The sequence below is a fragment of the Protomyctophum bolini genome (genome assembly GCF_963924005.1).
Source record: "Protomyctophum bolini genome assembly, chromosome: 19".
NCBI lineage: Eukaryota > Metazoa > Chordata > Actinopteri > Myctophiformes > Myctophidae > Protomyctophum > Protomyctophum bolini.
In genome coordinates, this window is record NC_137880.1 from 30,032,781 (window position 1) to 30,049,216 (window position 16,436).

At 47.1% G+C, this 16,436-nt stretch overlaps 1 protein-coding gene across 1 annotated transcript in view; it reads left to right on the top strand.

Annotated features, from left to right (window-relative positions):
- The window catches only part of LOC308334281 (NHS-like protein 1), a 69,590-nt gene extending 61,392 nt beyond the window's left edge, over positions 1–8,198 (top strand). The window contains 4 exon segments of the mRNA XM_080790942.1: positions 1–1,748; positions 3,653–3,779; positions 6,108–6,146; positions 6,887–8,198. The exon segment at positions 1–1,748 is cut by the window's left edge and continues 1,660 nt beyond it. Of these exon segments, the coding sequence (XP_080647068.1) occupies positions 1–1,748; positions 3,653–3,779; positions 6,108–6,146; positions 6,887–7,562 (2,590 nt within the window). The 3' untranslated portion in view covers positions 7,563–8,198.
- The last annotated feature ends 8,238 nt before the right edge of the window (positions 8,199–16,436 follow it).

Below are 16,436 nucleotides of genomic sequence, written 5' to 3' on the forward strand. Positions count from 1 at the left end.
TAACCATGGCGATCAGGGGACACCGGAGACCTCGGCTCACGCCACAGCTAACATGTCCACTGGTCCTCACCTAGCGGAACAACAGAATGGAGGTGGCGTTCATCATGCCAACAACAACCAGGCGGCGGTCGCCGCAGGTCAGGACGGAGGGGTGACAGTGAAGGCCAAGACCAACACTTCGTCTCCGGACAGAGTTCACCGACTCACCTCCCCCTCCAGCGGCTATTCCAGCCAGTCTAACACTCCCACTGCCGGGACCCCCGTGCCCTCCTTTGTGAGATCTATGTCTCCCTCGGGGGGGCGGCCCAAGCCAAAAGTGCCTGAGAGGAAGTCCTCGCTCATCTCCTCCGTCTCCGTCTCTTCTTCCTCCACCTCCCTCTCCTCCAACACCTCGGACTCACTCAAGAGCCTCGGCCCCCCGCCCCCACTGCCACCCCCCCTACCCCCCACGTCCTCGGCTCCCCACCCACCTCCTCCATCTTTCCCTCCCCCTCCGCCTCCAACCTCCAGCCCCGGTGCTCCACCTCCACCCCCGCCGTTACCCACTACCCCGCAGGGCACCGCTCTGAGCCCTCCCCCTTGCTCAACCTCCCCAGAGTTCCCCCCTCCGCCTTCCCCCGACGCATTCATCCACCCTAGCCAGTCTTTCAATGGATCTCTCAGTCCTCCCCCTCCTCCTCCCCCTCCATTCCCACCCATGGCACCTCCTCCACCTCCCCCTCTCCCAGCCCCTGCTCCGCCTTCTGCCGCCCTCTTTGCTCCAAAGGCAACGAGGGATGCTTCTCGTCCAGCTGTGACCAACAGCCCTACCAAGGACAGCAAGCCCCTCATAACCCCGTTTGCGCTGCAGAGTGTTCAACTCCGCTCAGTGAAGCGACCAGAGAAGCCGGTCAACGGTGAGGTGGACTATGCCATGGCTCTGGAGACGGAGGTAGTCCTCATCCAGAGTCTAAAGCCCCAGAACCCACAGATGTCTAAATCCCAGAACCCACAGGTGTCTAAATCCCAGAACCCACAGGTGTCTAAATCCCAGGAACAGCCCACGGTGCTTCCCTTGACAAACGGCTCCTCCCTTGTGGAAAGCCCACGCAAGTCCTCCTCGTCACCTGTTCCAAACCTCTTAGAGAAGCTATCACCAGACCGCAGGAGCTCAGACACACCACCGCCAGATGTCACCATCCTTAACGGTATCTCTGAGCATCATAGCCATAGCCTCTCAAACAGAAAAGTGGAAGAAAAGCAGGGGGAAGAGGGGACACCGATGTCCAGTCCCCCAGAGACCCCCAAAAGCTCTCCCGTCAAACAGAAGCCCCCTGTAATCTCCAAGAAGCCCAAGCTTTTCAATATCGCCCCACTATTTGGCCGACAACCAAAAACCAGTGGCCAGCCGCTGCCCACTCAGTTTCAGGAGACAACCAACCACGTTTCCACTGAAGACCAAGTGGACGCCCCGCATAGAGGCATTAAAGACAAGGAATGTGCGAGACTGGAACAGGAAGCTGAGTCATCATCATTGTGCCCTGATTCTCTGACAACCAGTTGTGAGGCATCCACAGAGACCCGAGAGGGCACCCAGCTCTCCGTCTCCACAGACGAGGACACCAGTCCTGACCACAGCCAAGGCTTCAACGGAAACGCCCAAGAAGAAGGAGGCGATGAAGTGGAACCCGAAGAGGAGGATGAGGAAGAGGACGGAGATGGATCGAGCAGTACCACAGGATCTGTCAGCTCCAAGGAGGATGAGAATGGTGAGTCTCACTGAAATGTACTTAACACATTCAAACCGGGAAAGCAATTTTAACCACTTTAAACGTTAATTTGTACTTTGGCTAATCATGAAAATGCGTGCAAATCTTTGATATTTAAATTTTTTCTAACAACATTTTAACTCAAATCTTTGCTTCTGGGGGTCGCTGGATCTAAATATTTTGAGATGGGGGACCGCAGCAAAATACAAATAATTTTGGGGGTCCTTGCCATGAAAAGGTTTAGCAACACCACTGATAACATATGTTTTTCAGAAAACATTGGTCAGTGATGTTTAACTGCAGTAGTTTTTCAAGACAAATATCCAAATGATAATGTCATAATATTATATTATAACGAAATGAAATGAAAAATGAAATGTGTCCATTACAATAACTCTTATGTGGATGGTGCTAATATTGATGGGGTGGTGCTGGTGAGTTATTGAGGCCAGCAGCACTCAGGCTGAGCTTGCCTCTGATTTCTGGTTTCCCAGTGTTACTATTTTTGACTGCAGTTTGACTGTGAAGAGAACAAAGTATAAAACTGTGTGAAGATTGAGAAAAGGAAGGTTGAAAAACCTTCTATAGGTTGTTTTTAATGTGAGCAAAACCTTATTCTTCAGAGGACTGCATTTTTATGGGATGAAATCACTCGGGCCATAAACTCAGGTTTTACTGCTAGTTTCCTTAGGGGCATTTTATCTAGCTTTGGGGCTTTGTTTGGTGAAGTTAAAAGCTTCAAAATCCTGTGGCTAAACATGGTATTGATTGAATACTTTCCCCTCTATATGGTGAAATCTATTGAATGTCATCAAGATAGCCATCAAGATAGCCAGCTGTCCTGCCTCGTCCTCCTCCACTCTGAGTTCTCTCAGAGAGGCTTACCCACAACTGCCGCAGCCTCTCTCTCCCTCCCTCCATCCCTCCCCCCCCCCCCCCCTCTCTCTCTCTCTCTCTCTCTCTCTCTGTCTCTCTCCCTCCCTCCCTTCCTCTCCTCTCCTCTCTCTGCTATGGCTCCTGCTGCCATTCCCTCTCCCCTCCTCTGTTTTTTCCTGAGCTCATCTTTTTTCCAGCCCCCACATCCTGGTTTTCAAGTATTCACTCCCTCACTCTCCCTTTCCCTCTTATCAAGCTCACTGCGTCCTGTCCTGTGTTACTTTTCTCTGTCCTGCTTTCCTCCCTGTTCCACCACTCTCCTCAATTTCTCTCTCTCTCTCTCTCTCTCTCTCTCTCTCTCTCTCTCTCTCTCTCTCTCGCTAAGGTAAGGGATGGGGCAAGTGTCCCGGTGGAGCTGTGTTTAGGGGGAGGGGAGGGGCTCCGTGGTATCCGAGGGGAGGTGGCGTAACGTGAGATTGCCTGCAGCGGTTCGGGCAGTGGAAGTGCAGGCACATGCGAGTGAGGTGCAAGAGATGCGAGAGAGGGAGAGAGAGCAGAATGCAAAGTGCAGAAAGACCGGATAGAAGGAGAGGGGAATATTTCTGAAGCGAGAAAGAGAATGTAAGGAGACAGTCCTGCATCAACCTCACACACACACACACACACACACACACACCACCTCAGCATCCATTCACTGGCATCCAGGTCTCTGCTCGCTACAGGACGAAGGATATCTGACCAGTGTGTGTGTGTGTGTGTGTGTGTGTGTGTGTGTGTGTGTGTGTGTGTGTGTGTGTGTGTGTGTGTGTGTGTGTGTGTGTGTGTGTGTGTGTGTGTGCGCGCACACACGCGCGTGTGTGTGTAGGTTGTCACTCTGCCGGTAATCCGTCTGACCTTTGCTGGGCGGGGAAACGCAACCTGTGTACATGTTGCTGCGTGTCAAAGTGCTGCATCATGTGTGTGGGTGTTTGTCATGTACATGAACACGTGTGTGTGACTCTGCCCCTGCCTCGCTCTTTCTGCTCCAGGTGACGTGTTTGACTCCAGCACGGGTGACCCTTCGCCGGCCCGCACCGCTAACGGGGCCGGTCGGGGGGACATGGTGACCCCGACGCGGCCCCGCACCACAGAGGACCTCTTCGCTGCCATTCACAGGTACGTTTCGCTTCGCCGTTCACACGTCGGCAAAACTCAAACTGTCCTCATCTTTTATCCTCTCCGGCGGTGGTGTTTCCCTTTTTTGAAGGTTGCTTGTTAGATTTTCCAATATCGTGATCTCTCTTTCTCTCTCCCTGTGCAGTGTTTATGTCCATCCCTCAATTTCTCTGTCAGTCATTACCCTCAACATGTCACCTTTAAACCTTCCATCCTTCCATCCTTGTTACCACTCAGCCTCTCCTCTCCCACCCCCTCTCCTCCTCTCCTCTCCTGCCCTGCCCTCCACCTCCCAGTCATAACTTCAGCCTGGGCTGTCCCATTCCAATAGTGATGAATAGCGTCTGTCTGTACGGTCCGCTCCTCGCCTGTCAGTGACAGCATATAGATGCATCATCGGCTATGCATTCTGAGGCTGACCAGAGTCAGGCAGGGAGATACGTACGTACAGTAGCATGTTCCGAGCAGGCTGTCACTCCAAGTCCATTCATTATTAAGCCTCCAGACAACCACCCCCCCCCCCCCCCAACAGCACCACCACTAGCCCTAATCTAGGTTAGAAGCCACGGGAGAACGAGTCTGTGTCTCTCTATGTCACTCTGTCTCCGTGCTCTGCGCTAGTCTCACATACAGTATGATGCACATACAGTGCGTGCCTCTGTGCTTCAAAGGGAACATGCATACATTTCTCATGCAACCCTCTAGCGTGCGTGTGTGTGCGTGTGCGCGCGTGTGGGGGGTGGGTGTGTGTGTGTGTGTGTGTGTGTGTGTGTGTGCGTCTCTTTCATGGTCACGTTCAGCCATTTCGGCTCTCTTGAACATCACAGGATTTCATTTCATGGCATTGTATTTCTGCTGGCTTTGGGTTGAGGTTGTATTTATGGACTGTGTGCGTGTGTGTGTGCAATGCATAATACACGAGTAGAGTAAGTGCATGCTCCGCACAAGTGTGCACTGTGCACACATGTGAGCATAGTAGTACGATTTATTGTGCACTTTAATTAAATGTATGAGGCTTCTTCGTACATGCACGCATAAGCATTGCACCCGTTGTTTGTTTACTGTTTGACTAGTGTGTGTGTGTGTGTGTGTGTGTTTTACTGGCTCTGGTCATGGATGCTCCTCCTCACCCATATATACAGTATGCAGTATAACACAGCGTTAGTGCTGGAGGGGCAGTTTAACACAAACACACACAACCAGTGCAGAATAAAACCAGGCTTTCGTGGCAGACAGTGCCCCCCAAAAAAAGCCAACCAGTGCACTACAAGGGCCCTTTTTGTGCCATTTATGTAATAATGCATAGACGTACATTGCTTTGTCGAGCCCCATAGAGGGTTTGTTTGCCCAGAGATGCAGAGGCCGTAGTAAAGTGTGTGGACAATGAGACTCGAACACCAGCTGCTATCTGCTGACCCAAGGTCAGCCAGACTCAATATATTTACCTTATTTTCCTGCCTCGAGCTGCCTACCTCTTCTCCTCTCCTCTCTCTCCTCAACCCTCTCCACCGGCTCTCACCTGCTCAATGTCCCTCTTCTTCTCTGTGGTCATTCACACCACTTCCCCAACGTGTCTCTCTGTCTCGCACACACGCACACACATGCACGCACGCACACACGAGCGAGTGCACACACACACACACACACACACACACACACACACACACACACACACACACACACACACACACACACACACACACACACACACACACACACACACACACACACCAGTTTACCAGTCTACTATGGATTTGTAACATCTCTGTTTTTTGTGTCCAATCCATCTGCGTGTTTTTGAACTTTCTGTGTCATTCTGATGCTGTGCTTACAGCAGCCTTGTCTGGGTTCAGTGAAGTCGGGTGTGTGAGTCAGTGTGTGTCTGCATGCAACTCCTGCGAGTGTGTGAGCGAAGCATGCGAGAGAGACGTTATGTAATGCAGATGCTTTAATGTGCAGAGGGAACTCCCTGGAGACTATGTTAAATGGAGGTTGAATTTAGGGCATGGGTGGTTGCACATTCCTGCAGCCGTCCCAGACTCAATCTCTACCTTCATGTTGTAATTCCTGTGTATGTTCTGTCGTAACGTCTACCCTACTGACCTCCCACTGTGTAGATTCTCTATAATAATAGATGGAAGCATTTATTTAAACCTCTTAGTCTCTGGGTCTGATCTGAGGATTAAAGGTTTGGTCTCCCTGCCTCCTGATCCCCTCCTCTTACTTTTACCACCAAATCCTTCTCCTTCATCACCTTTTTTCCCCAGGTCTTTCACTGTCTCCTTCTCTCCTCTTCTCCTTCTCGCCCCCTCCCTCCCCCTTGCACAGCGAGGGAACGCAGATCTTGGGTGCTCCATGTCTAGTGAGGTGCGGAGCGGCAAGTAGCCTGTAATTGGCAGGCCTTGTTTTCAAACGCCATGGCGACACTAGCATTGCATTAGCATCAATAATCCCGCAGTACAACCTCTGGACCAGAGATTAATTATGCCCCCCCCCCCCCCCCAAACCTAGCTGTAATCTCATATATGCTAGCTTCAGCTTTATTGCTATGCTATGTACAGTTTTGCAGTCAACTCATTTTGCACCCCCTACTGAGAGAAGACTGGATTGTCCTCGTGATTAAAAAGCTCTGGGCATGTTTCCCAGGTTGTGTGACTAATTCCATTGTGCCATCTCTAAGCATTCCTGCAGAGCTGCAGTATCTGCAATTTCCTTAACACAAGTTCTTTCATTTCAGTAAAAGCTTCCCCTTTTTGAGGAAATAATGCCACTCTGTGCTTCTTTAACACTTACAATGTGATGCACCATCGCTCTGGGCATTGTTGACATATGGCAAACTGGGACGCTGGTCGCAGTTGTGTATGCCAGTAGCTAATCTGAGCTATATTAAGTGTGGTCAGTTAGCCCAAATATAGTACCATAATGAAAGTTTGTAACTTATGTGCCTCCTTTCCCAAGAGTACCGTATGTCTTGCAAAAATGTCATATTGTTTGTTTTACTTATCTCCTACTTCGCCTCCCATAATATTTTACACTGCTTACACTGCACTTAAATTACTCAGTCAGATTTCAACAAAAAATGTAATAACCTGGCTTTCTTTGTTTAGGTCCAAGAGGAAGGTCCTGGGTCGGAAGGAGTCTGAGGAGGACAAGGCAAAGGGGGGGACCGGTTCTCAGTCTCCGCCCGTCACTCCCACAGCGACGTCCCCGAGCCCGGTGACCCCGCTGTCCCGCCAGTCCGGCTCCATCCAGCGCAACATCCGCAAGTCGGCCACCAGCAGTGACACCTTCAAGGCCCTGCTCCTGAAGAAGGGCAGCCGCTCCGAGACCAGCTTCAGAATGTCTGCCACGGAGATGCTGCGCTCAACTGCCCCTAGTTTCCAGAGGACACGCTCGGAATCGGCATTAGACCCCTTCGCCGCCTCACCGTCCTCGCCAATAGCCCTGCACAGCCCCTGCGCTTCCCCAGGCCGCAGCAAGAGGGTGCCAGATGAGTGGAACCGCAGTGACGGACTGGCCCTCTCCTCGCCGACTTCATTCTGTTTGCCTGTTGGCGGGATGAAGTACGGCCGCTCGCGCACGCCGCCCTCCGCGGCCAGCAGCAAGTATAACTCACGTTGTCGTCTCCTAAGCAGCCCCATGACTGTGATCTGTGAGCGCGAGGGAGAGCTGGCCGAGAGTGAATACGGAGACACCACAGACAGCTTGTCCAGTCCCCTAGCCCGGACTCTCTCTTTGCTCCAAGACTCTAATGGCACTTTATCTGAAGAGAGCAGCAGTTAAAGAGCAGAGAACTCCCCATGGGGAGATGAACTTATTCATGGCTACCAGGGAGTTAGCAGGACAAGGAGCCACTAGGAGGCCCTCTAGCGACAACTCTCTGGGCACCACCCCTTGGCCACAGGTCCAAGCAAAGGGACTCCTCATGCCCTGGTGTGGTCTGGTGTAGTCCGATCATGGACTAGGATGTACTTAGTCTGATGTGAAGACCTGGTTCAGCTTTTCAAAAACTAATTTCATACAAATCAAATCTGCTTATGTTGATGACTCATGCTTTGTGTTACAAGAACAGTTTTAAGCCTGGTGTTCCAAGTTTAGTTTTTCATTTGTTTTGCAAATTTTTACTCTATCCTGTTAGAGCTGGTGCTGATTCCAAACAAATGCAGAAGACCGCGTTCCATTTGTAATGGTTTCTCTAAAGGATAAGTATAGTGGCAAGCTAATGTGAAATGAAGGAATTGAAAAGTGAGGAGTTGTTTAGTTTAATATTGCTGCTGTGGTGCTAAGTAGCTGGAGCTGCCTGAACAGAGTGGAAGGGTATGCTAAGGGCCTTGCCTTTTAGATCTTCTCGGCTTTCTGCTTCTTACCTATTAGCTTTATAGGACATTTTACAACACCATAGCTTGCTAGTGTTGGCTTCCATACTCTGGAATGAATATCTGGAAAGTTATATAAGGTACAACAGATAACTCCAAGGTACAGTTCCATCTATCGTTCCTGCCATGTTTCTCTTTACATTTCTGAGGCAAGCCGTTTAGTTTGCAGAGCTGGTATTTTCAGTGGTCAATGGCACCTGCAGAGTGCTGCCCTCTAGTGAGGGCTGCAAAGTGCTGCCCCCTAGTGGTGGTCATGAATTGGGCAATGGTTGGGTGTACACAAAACCATTGATTTTGAGTTTGTAGAGTTTGCATTGTTCATATATGTTCCTTTATCTTTGTTTGTTGGTGACATTAAAAAACAACTATGTGTTTAAAGATTGTTTTATTAAACCAGTGGCGTCATGACTCACATGTTTGGAAATGAAGTGTGAATTAAAAAATGTAAAACTATGAATTACATTAATGGGGGGAAAGCTAAAACATCTCTTTCCTGTTCCGCTTATGTTCATGTTGGTTACCAAAGAGCTCTAGAATTAAACAGCCTGCTGTTTATCCTGATGTGAATCTTGAATTTGTGTTAGTTTTTTCTGCGATCAGAACGCATATGGTCCAGATTTAAGAAAGGTGACATACAAGAACCTTCTAGGGCTTAAATGATTAAGATCGCTAGATTTCTTGATTTTCATTCTGCAGTTTTACAAGGTTCTTTATGTAAATAGAGAGAAAGGTGTTTTAAGTAACATTAGACTTATTTTCAAATACTTTGTAAATTGTTTGATTGTTGGTAAGGAATGGTTTCATTTTTGTAGACTACCGGTATTTATTTCTTAAATGGGGTGACTGCATTGCTGCACCCTGGTCTCAGCCTACCAGCAGCCAGATAGTAGGCAATGGAAAGACTGTGGATTGGGTTATAGGAGGGATCTGGACGTACAGACTGGGGATTGGGTCAGGAGGGATCTGGACCTACAGACTGGGGATTGGGTTAGGAGGGATCTGGACGTACAGACTGGGGATTGGGTCAGGAGGGATCTGGACGTACAGACTGGGGATTGGGTCAGGAGGGATCTGGACCTACAGACTGGGGATTGGGTTAGGAGGGATCTGGACGTACAGACTGGGGATTGGGTTAGGAGGGATCTGGACGTACAGACTGGGGATTGGGTTAGGAGGGATCTGGACGTACAGACTGGGGATTGGGTTAGGAGGGATCTGGACGTACAGACTGGGGATTGGGTTAGGAGGGATCTGGACGGACAGACTGGGGATTGGTTTAGGAGGGATCTGGATGGACAGACTGGGGATTGGTTTAGGAGGGATCTGGACGAACAGAAGGACAAAAGCCTTGTTCACTGTCCACGGGCCATGTTTACAAAGCTTTATTCCACCAGGACAATTGTGTTCCTTTCCATACCTACCAAATAGTTTGCATTATGGTGCATACAAGAGGTGCAACAGTTAATTAAAGTCAAGCAAAATAATCGATAATCCGTTTTAATTTCAAAATGATGATTTGAAATATATATATTTTTTCCTTTTAAAATACCAGATTGACAAGCAGATCTACAAGTTTGCATTACATCCCTTTGCAGGTCAAGAGTCAATTTATCCCCTGAGCAATTTCCAATTTCCAATTTGCAATTTCCTGCAATTTCCGCAATTTCCAATTTCCGCAATTTCCGCAATTTCCAATTTCCGCAATTTCCGCAATTTCCAATTTACGCAATTTCCAATTTACGCAATTACAACCATGTAAATACAACACATTGAGCAGGGCACTGCAGGGAGTTGAACCCCGTTCCGGTAAACCAGAAGTCCGACACCAGTGCCTTAGTTTTTGTGTTGTCTACTAGCTCAATGATAACAATGTCAGCAGGAAACCAGGTTAATATCCAGGGTAGAAGACGAATGTTATATAGTGCAGCTTTAAGACCAAGAATATATTTGAACATTTAATTGCCTTTTTTTGTACTCATACAGCAATGAGTCATGAAAATCCCACTCTGGTGCTTAAATGCTGAGTAAATGTGGTCTCTGGGTGTGACAAACTGAGGTGACAGGCATGAGACGTCTTAACCTCCCTAACAGCCATAACAGCAAGCGGTTTAATCACCTGTGACCAAAGTGTGTCTCCTGGGCAGCTCGGCCCCGGGACATGATCGAGCACTCGGTCTCATCTCACGATGGGACGCCTATGAAGTCTCAATCTTGTTAAGCTGACATATGGAGAGGGAGGGGAGACGGGGAGGGATGATGACGTGATGAACTAGGGGTTGAGGTAAAGCAAACCGCTAACCCTCTTTGTGTATATCTGTGTAATAAAAAAATGGTGATATTTAAAGTGTCTTTCTCTCTCTCTCTCCTACACTCCCTCTTTCCAGCCACCTCTCTGTGTGATTCACAGCCATCTGCCAGCCCAGCAGTGAGCACCCCAAATTATCCACCTCATTTGGGCGGTCGCCATGGTACCAATGCTCATCCGTCATCCAGATAACTCTATAGGGCATCACTCACCCATCCCGGCCCCTCCCTCCCCACATGGGGTCATCAGTTATGTCCCTCTCTCTCCTTCTGGATATCCCATTAGAACACACTGAATCACAGGCACAGCCAATAATAGTCTCAACCGCTGGCACAAAAAGAAAAAAAACTTGCATCATCATATAACAGTCTGTGACCTACACTTGTGTTTCCTATTTCCACCATGATGACAAGGCGTAAATGTGACCCTGCAACCTTCCTCTTTTCCCTGTAGAGATGTTATGCCAAACCGCTCACCATTCTACGTTGGGCCGATCGGCCCCCTGCCTGTCCAGATTTCATCATGTCAGAGGGTCCCGAGGGGCGAGGAGGAGGGACAGAGACCCTCCATCTCAGATTCATCAGAGGCATAAGTCTATATAGCAATACTGCCCTGTATCTCCATATTTAAGCTTTTTATGATTTTTCCTAAATGATGCCTTATACTTCACATATAGGGCCCTATACGTCATACTACAGTGTCATCTACAAGTGTACAATGTATCGCATTGTTTGTAGAGCTGCTCTTCTTTTGCGTTTTGCTATTAATATTAGTGAAAGCCGTTAAGTCTGTGGGTTTTATAAATATTCAACCAATGAAAAGTATTAAGCTTGTGTCTTAAATAATAATTACATAAGATCCGTTGACCACAGCATGGTTTTCCCATTTCCTGAAGATTTTATTTTATACAATGTATAAATTATGTAGAATGTATGTTGCCATCAACACCATCAACTCCAGCTGCCTTTTGCTTTTCCTCAGACAGTAATCTTTCCACCTGGCTGACAGGCATCAATCACTAGACCTCCTATCCCTTCTACAGTATTCACTGCTCTCTGCCTAAAAAAAATATATATACCACCAAAAGTGTTAGGTAATAAGGACTGTTAAAGGTGCTGTTTATAGTGAGGGGCGCCCACTGTGGCTGCCACATGACATCACTGCTTAAACTTAAAGCATTCATTAAAGGTCCATAGACCTGACTGCCACATGACGTCCTGAGTGGAGTCATGTTTTTTGAGGGGCATGCTTAAAGACAAACGTTAAAAGTCCATAAACTTGATGCCATTTCTGAAAGGCAGGCATTGGAGGGGCTAGTGCCCCTCAAAAAAGGTTAGAAATGTAAGGCTCTATATATTCTGATAGTAATCAATGCTACAGAGTGTTTGTTTAGTAATAGGTCTCCCCATCCTGCTACCCTAATAGACAGGGGGTACATGAGCACATGGCCGTTCATTCGTGCTCTATCTCCGACCAAACCACACTTCCACCACACATCTCTCTATGCAAAATAAAACCTGCACACTCCCACAAAACATATAGACTACATTGCATTCGCCAAAAATGTCTTATTTACTGTTTAAATATTACTTTTCTGACCTAATAGACAGGGGGTACATGAGCACATGGCCGTTCATTCGTGCTCTATCTCTGACCAAACCACACTTCCACCACACATCTCTCTATGCAAAATAAAACCTGCACACTCCCACAAAACATATAGACTACATTGCATTCGCCAAAAATGTCTTATTTACTGTTTAAATATTACTTTTCTGACCTAATAGACAGGGGGTACATGAGCACATGGCCGTTCATTCGTGCTCTATCTCCGACCAAACCACACTTCCACCACACATCTCTCTATGCAAAATAAAACCTGCACACTCCCACAAAACATATAGACTACATTGCATTCGCCAAAAATGTCTTATTTACTGTTTAAATATAACTTTTCTGAAACACGCTATTCTTGCTCAACCTCAACAGCCTACGTCAAAATCGTCATGTTGGCGTCTACTACGCCAACTACGTTCACTTCATGGGGCCAGTCCTTCACAGTGACACACACATTAGATCAACCACGCGACCGGGATGGTTTCTACCCCTCAATGTCGTGCCTACTCTACACTGCCATCCGAAGGCCCCTCCCCCTTTCACTGCTCCTGTTATGCATTATGAATCCATCACATTATAAAATGTATAGGCTACCGTACAAGTGCACTACTTCTACAGTAGACAGACAGATAGTAAATACTATATAGGCCTACACCTCAGAATAAGCTAAACAATCTTACTCTACATCTTAGAGTACATTATCTTACTGTATAAGAAGAAACCTGCAGAATCTAGAATCACCAAGGACACTAAAAACAACCTCATAATAATGTGAGAAATTGAATTACAGTAGGAAGCAATGGCATTACTCTCACTCAGAAGGGTGCCGTCATTTCCCAGGTAACTGCAGAGTGGGACAGTGTCAGGCAGGCACATAACTTCAAATTGTCCTTATCTGTACGATTTGTGACATTGACATTCTTATCACTGGCAATATCACTCTCCCCTGCCTCTCTCCCTGCCTCTCTCTCCCCTGTCTCTCTCTCCCCTGCCTCTCTCTCCCTCTGCCTCTCTCTCCAACCTTCCTCACACTCTCTCCAACCTGCACCACGGCAATCACATTCCCCTGATTCAGGAGGAGGCGGAGCAATGTGGATTCCGTCCTGGCCGTGGAACAACTGACCAGATCTATACTCTTGCAGCAATCCTGGAGAAGCCCATGGACAGGATCTCGAGGCGAAGTCGTGGCGGAGAGGGTATTCGGCTCTGTGAGCTAAGGGTTGCATCACTGATTTTTGCAGATGATGGTCCAAGACCTGCAAGGAAGTCACTAATGTAGCTCTGGAGAGGGAAGTCTGGAGCACTCTGATGGAGCTGTTGCCCCCGTGACCCGACTACGGATAAGCAGTTGAAAATGGATGGGTGGAGGGTGGGTTTTATTGACATCACCTGCCTGCTCAGCAGAAATGACCCAAAACGTGAGGCCTAAATCTTGGATCTGGCCCTAAACTTCTATGCCCTAAACCCTAACCCTATTAAACGAGTAAGACGCGCGAACGCGGGAAGAGAACGCACTCAGCTCCATATATGGGCACAAAAGGGGCCAGGTCCACAACAAACAAATCACTGGCCCCTTTTGTGCCCATATATGGAGCTGAGTGATTGCTGATGCAACACACTCCATATTTGGATAGCGGGACAGACAGACACACGGACACACAGACATGATCTGCTAGGTCTCATAGTAAGTGCTCACTGTAGGTAAAGGAAGCCACACAAATGAGAAATGTCACTAATTACAATTAAACTTAATGTTTAGGTATTTGCATGAAACTGTAATACATTTGGAGCTATAATAAATCCAGAATTTGAATCTTCACTACTGTTTTGCTGTGTTTTATTGTTGAACTTTAATGAACACTGAACAGCCTACACAGTCACAAATTGTGACTGCTAATATAATGTTTGTAGCAGTTTGAACTTCAACACTGTAAGGCCTAAGTTTAAACAGCTTAATTCTCACACTCTGTTGATTCATTCATTGTTCTTTTTTGTTTGTTTTAATAGTTTCCAACGGCCAAGAGCCGTTGCATTAATTGTCCTGGACAATCAGATCTTTTTATTCAAGGCACACATTACTACTAACCTACTTAAGGAGATAAAACAAAGTAATCTCATCCTCGTCGCCACTTTGTTGTGTATAATACGTATGCAACATGGTTTGTTTATTCACTGCATGGTCTGTCATATAACTGAGATGACTTGGCTTGCATCGCCCTCTAGTGGTTATACAGGTAATTACAATATATGACAGACCAAGAGGACGGGGGTCTGTCACAATGTTTGTTGCTGCACTAAAAAGACTATCTGAACACTAATGCTGTACTGAATGACACCATGACAGGCTTGTGTGCTGTGCAGGCTCTGGAGTCAAGCTACGCAGAAAAACTTGTTAACATAAAGTGGTCTTACTGTTACTGGAGAAGAAGGCAAGAAGCTAGGCTATGGAAATGAGTATATCCATGGAATTAGCTGCCAAGGAGGATCACCAGCTCAGCAGTGCAAGTTCTTTCCACAGAAGGGTTACAAGGGAGTTTGGCTTGGACCAGATGCTATCGTGGAGTGAGTCACCTTGCCATAAAGTAGTATGTCAATTGCAGGAAATGTGAAAAAATGGGCACATTGAACATGCTTAGAACAAGGGAGCTGACAACCCCCCAAAACAAGTAGCCAGGGAGCCACAGGCCCAAAATTGCACAGGACCTGTGATGATCATGCCGTACCTTTTATTTGTGTTTTTTCTATTAATTTGGTCATTAAGGTCCACTGAATGAGAGGCCTGCTCTGCTGGAAACATTGCAAAAATGTTATGGCCATTTTTGTATAGCCTGCCACACAAGGCAACATTTCCCAAAATGTCATCATGCTTTAAGTAGCATGTGACAATTGTGGCATGTCAAACTAGGGGGTTTTCATGATTCTGAATCCATTCCAAGCATTAGTTTTGCACGAAAAACACTCCTTGGCCTAAATTCGGCCATAACCACTTTTGGTCGTCTATGGTGTGGTATACAAAAATGACCATAACTTTTTTCGCAATGTTTTCGGCAGAGCAGGCCTCTCATTATGTGGACCTTAATGACCAAGTGAATAGAGAAAACACAAATAAAAAGTATTACTTTAGTATTACCGCATTACTTCCGGGTATGATGATGATGTCACACGCATATCATCAGATCATATGCAATAAGGCCAGAAGTGGAAGCAGAGGAATCCTTGATCAAGAGCGGGGTGCTGGTTGATGATGTCAGCCAGTGTGACTGGGCCACTCAAATTGTACCAGTCATTAAAGATGGAATGCCATGATTCTTTCCCCACCCTAAAACATGATCAGGTATTATTATTATATATAATTTGTGGACACACCCACCAGTTCATTAAGTATGCCTGATTTGCCTGGTGGGTGGTGAAGGGTGGTGAGGGTGATCCACCTGAACTGGCCATAGCCGTCATCACAAATGTGATGACGTCATCGCATTTGGGCAAGTGGCCTTATTTAGCCCAAGGAGTGTTTTTCATGCAAAACTAATGCTAATGGATCCAGAATCATTAAAAAACCCTAGCTTGACACGTCACATGCTACTTAAAGCATAATTAAAAATTTAAAATGTTGTTAATGGTTAATGGTACCCCAACTTTCAACCCCTAGCCCTGAATTTACTATATTATTTAATTGACCATTTTTAATATGTTATTTGGATGACCCTAACGATCATAAAAAACCTTGAATCATTACTATTGCAATTTAGTTCAAACCTTAGATCGACTGTCCTACTACTTATTTTTGTGTTGAGTGAAAAGGAGTATGTCATATATTCTGATTACCTGTATAACCACTAGAGGGCAATGCAAGTCAAGGCGTCTCAGTTATGTGAAACAAACTATGTTACTGCAAAGAAGATACAGTTCTAATATTGTTTCTTTTGTCTGTCTGTCTGTCTGTCTGTCTGTCTACACGCACACGTGCACACACACACACACACACACACACACACACACACACACACACACACACACACACACACACACACACACACACACACACACACACACACACACACACAGCCACAGTAGAGTCCTAGCTGTAGTCTACTCCTGGTGAGAGCAGGAGTAGACTACTGGTGATGACGTAGGAGGGGCTCCGGACAGGAGTCAAAACACAGAGCCTAGTCCCTCGATCACATGCCAGAATGGTACCTCTCAGTCCCGGCATAGTAGTTCCGGAGTGGTTCCAACGGATTGTGTGGCCCTGGTCTTTCCCTAGTGGGTCTGATCGAGGGTAGCTACAGCTGGGACGTAAGTCGGGACTTCACCCCAGCCGGGTCACCCGAGTGAGGGGTATGATGTTCGCGAGACCCG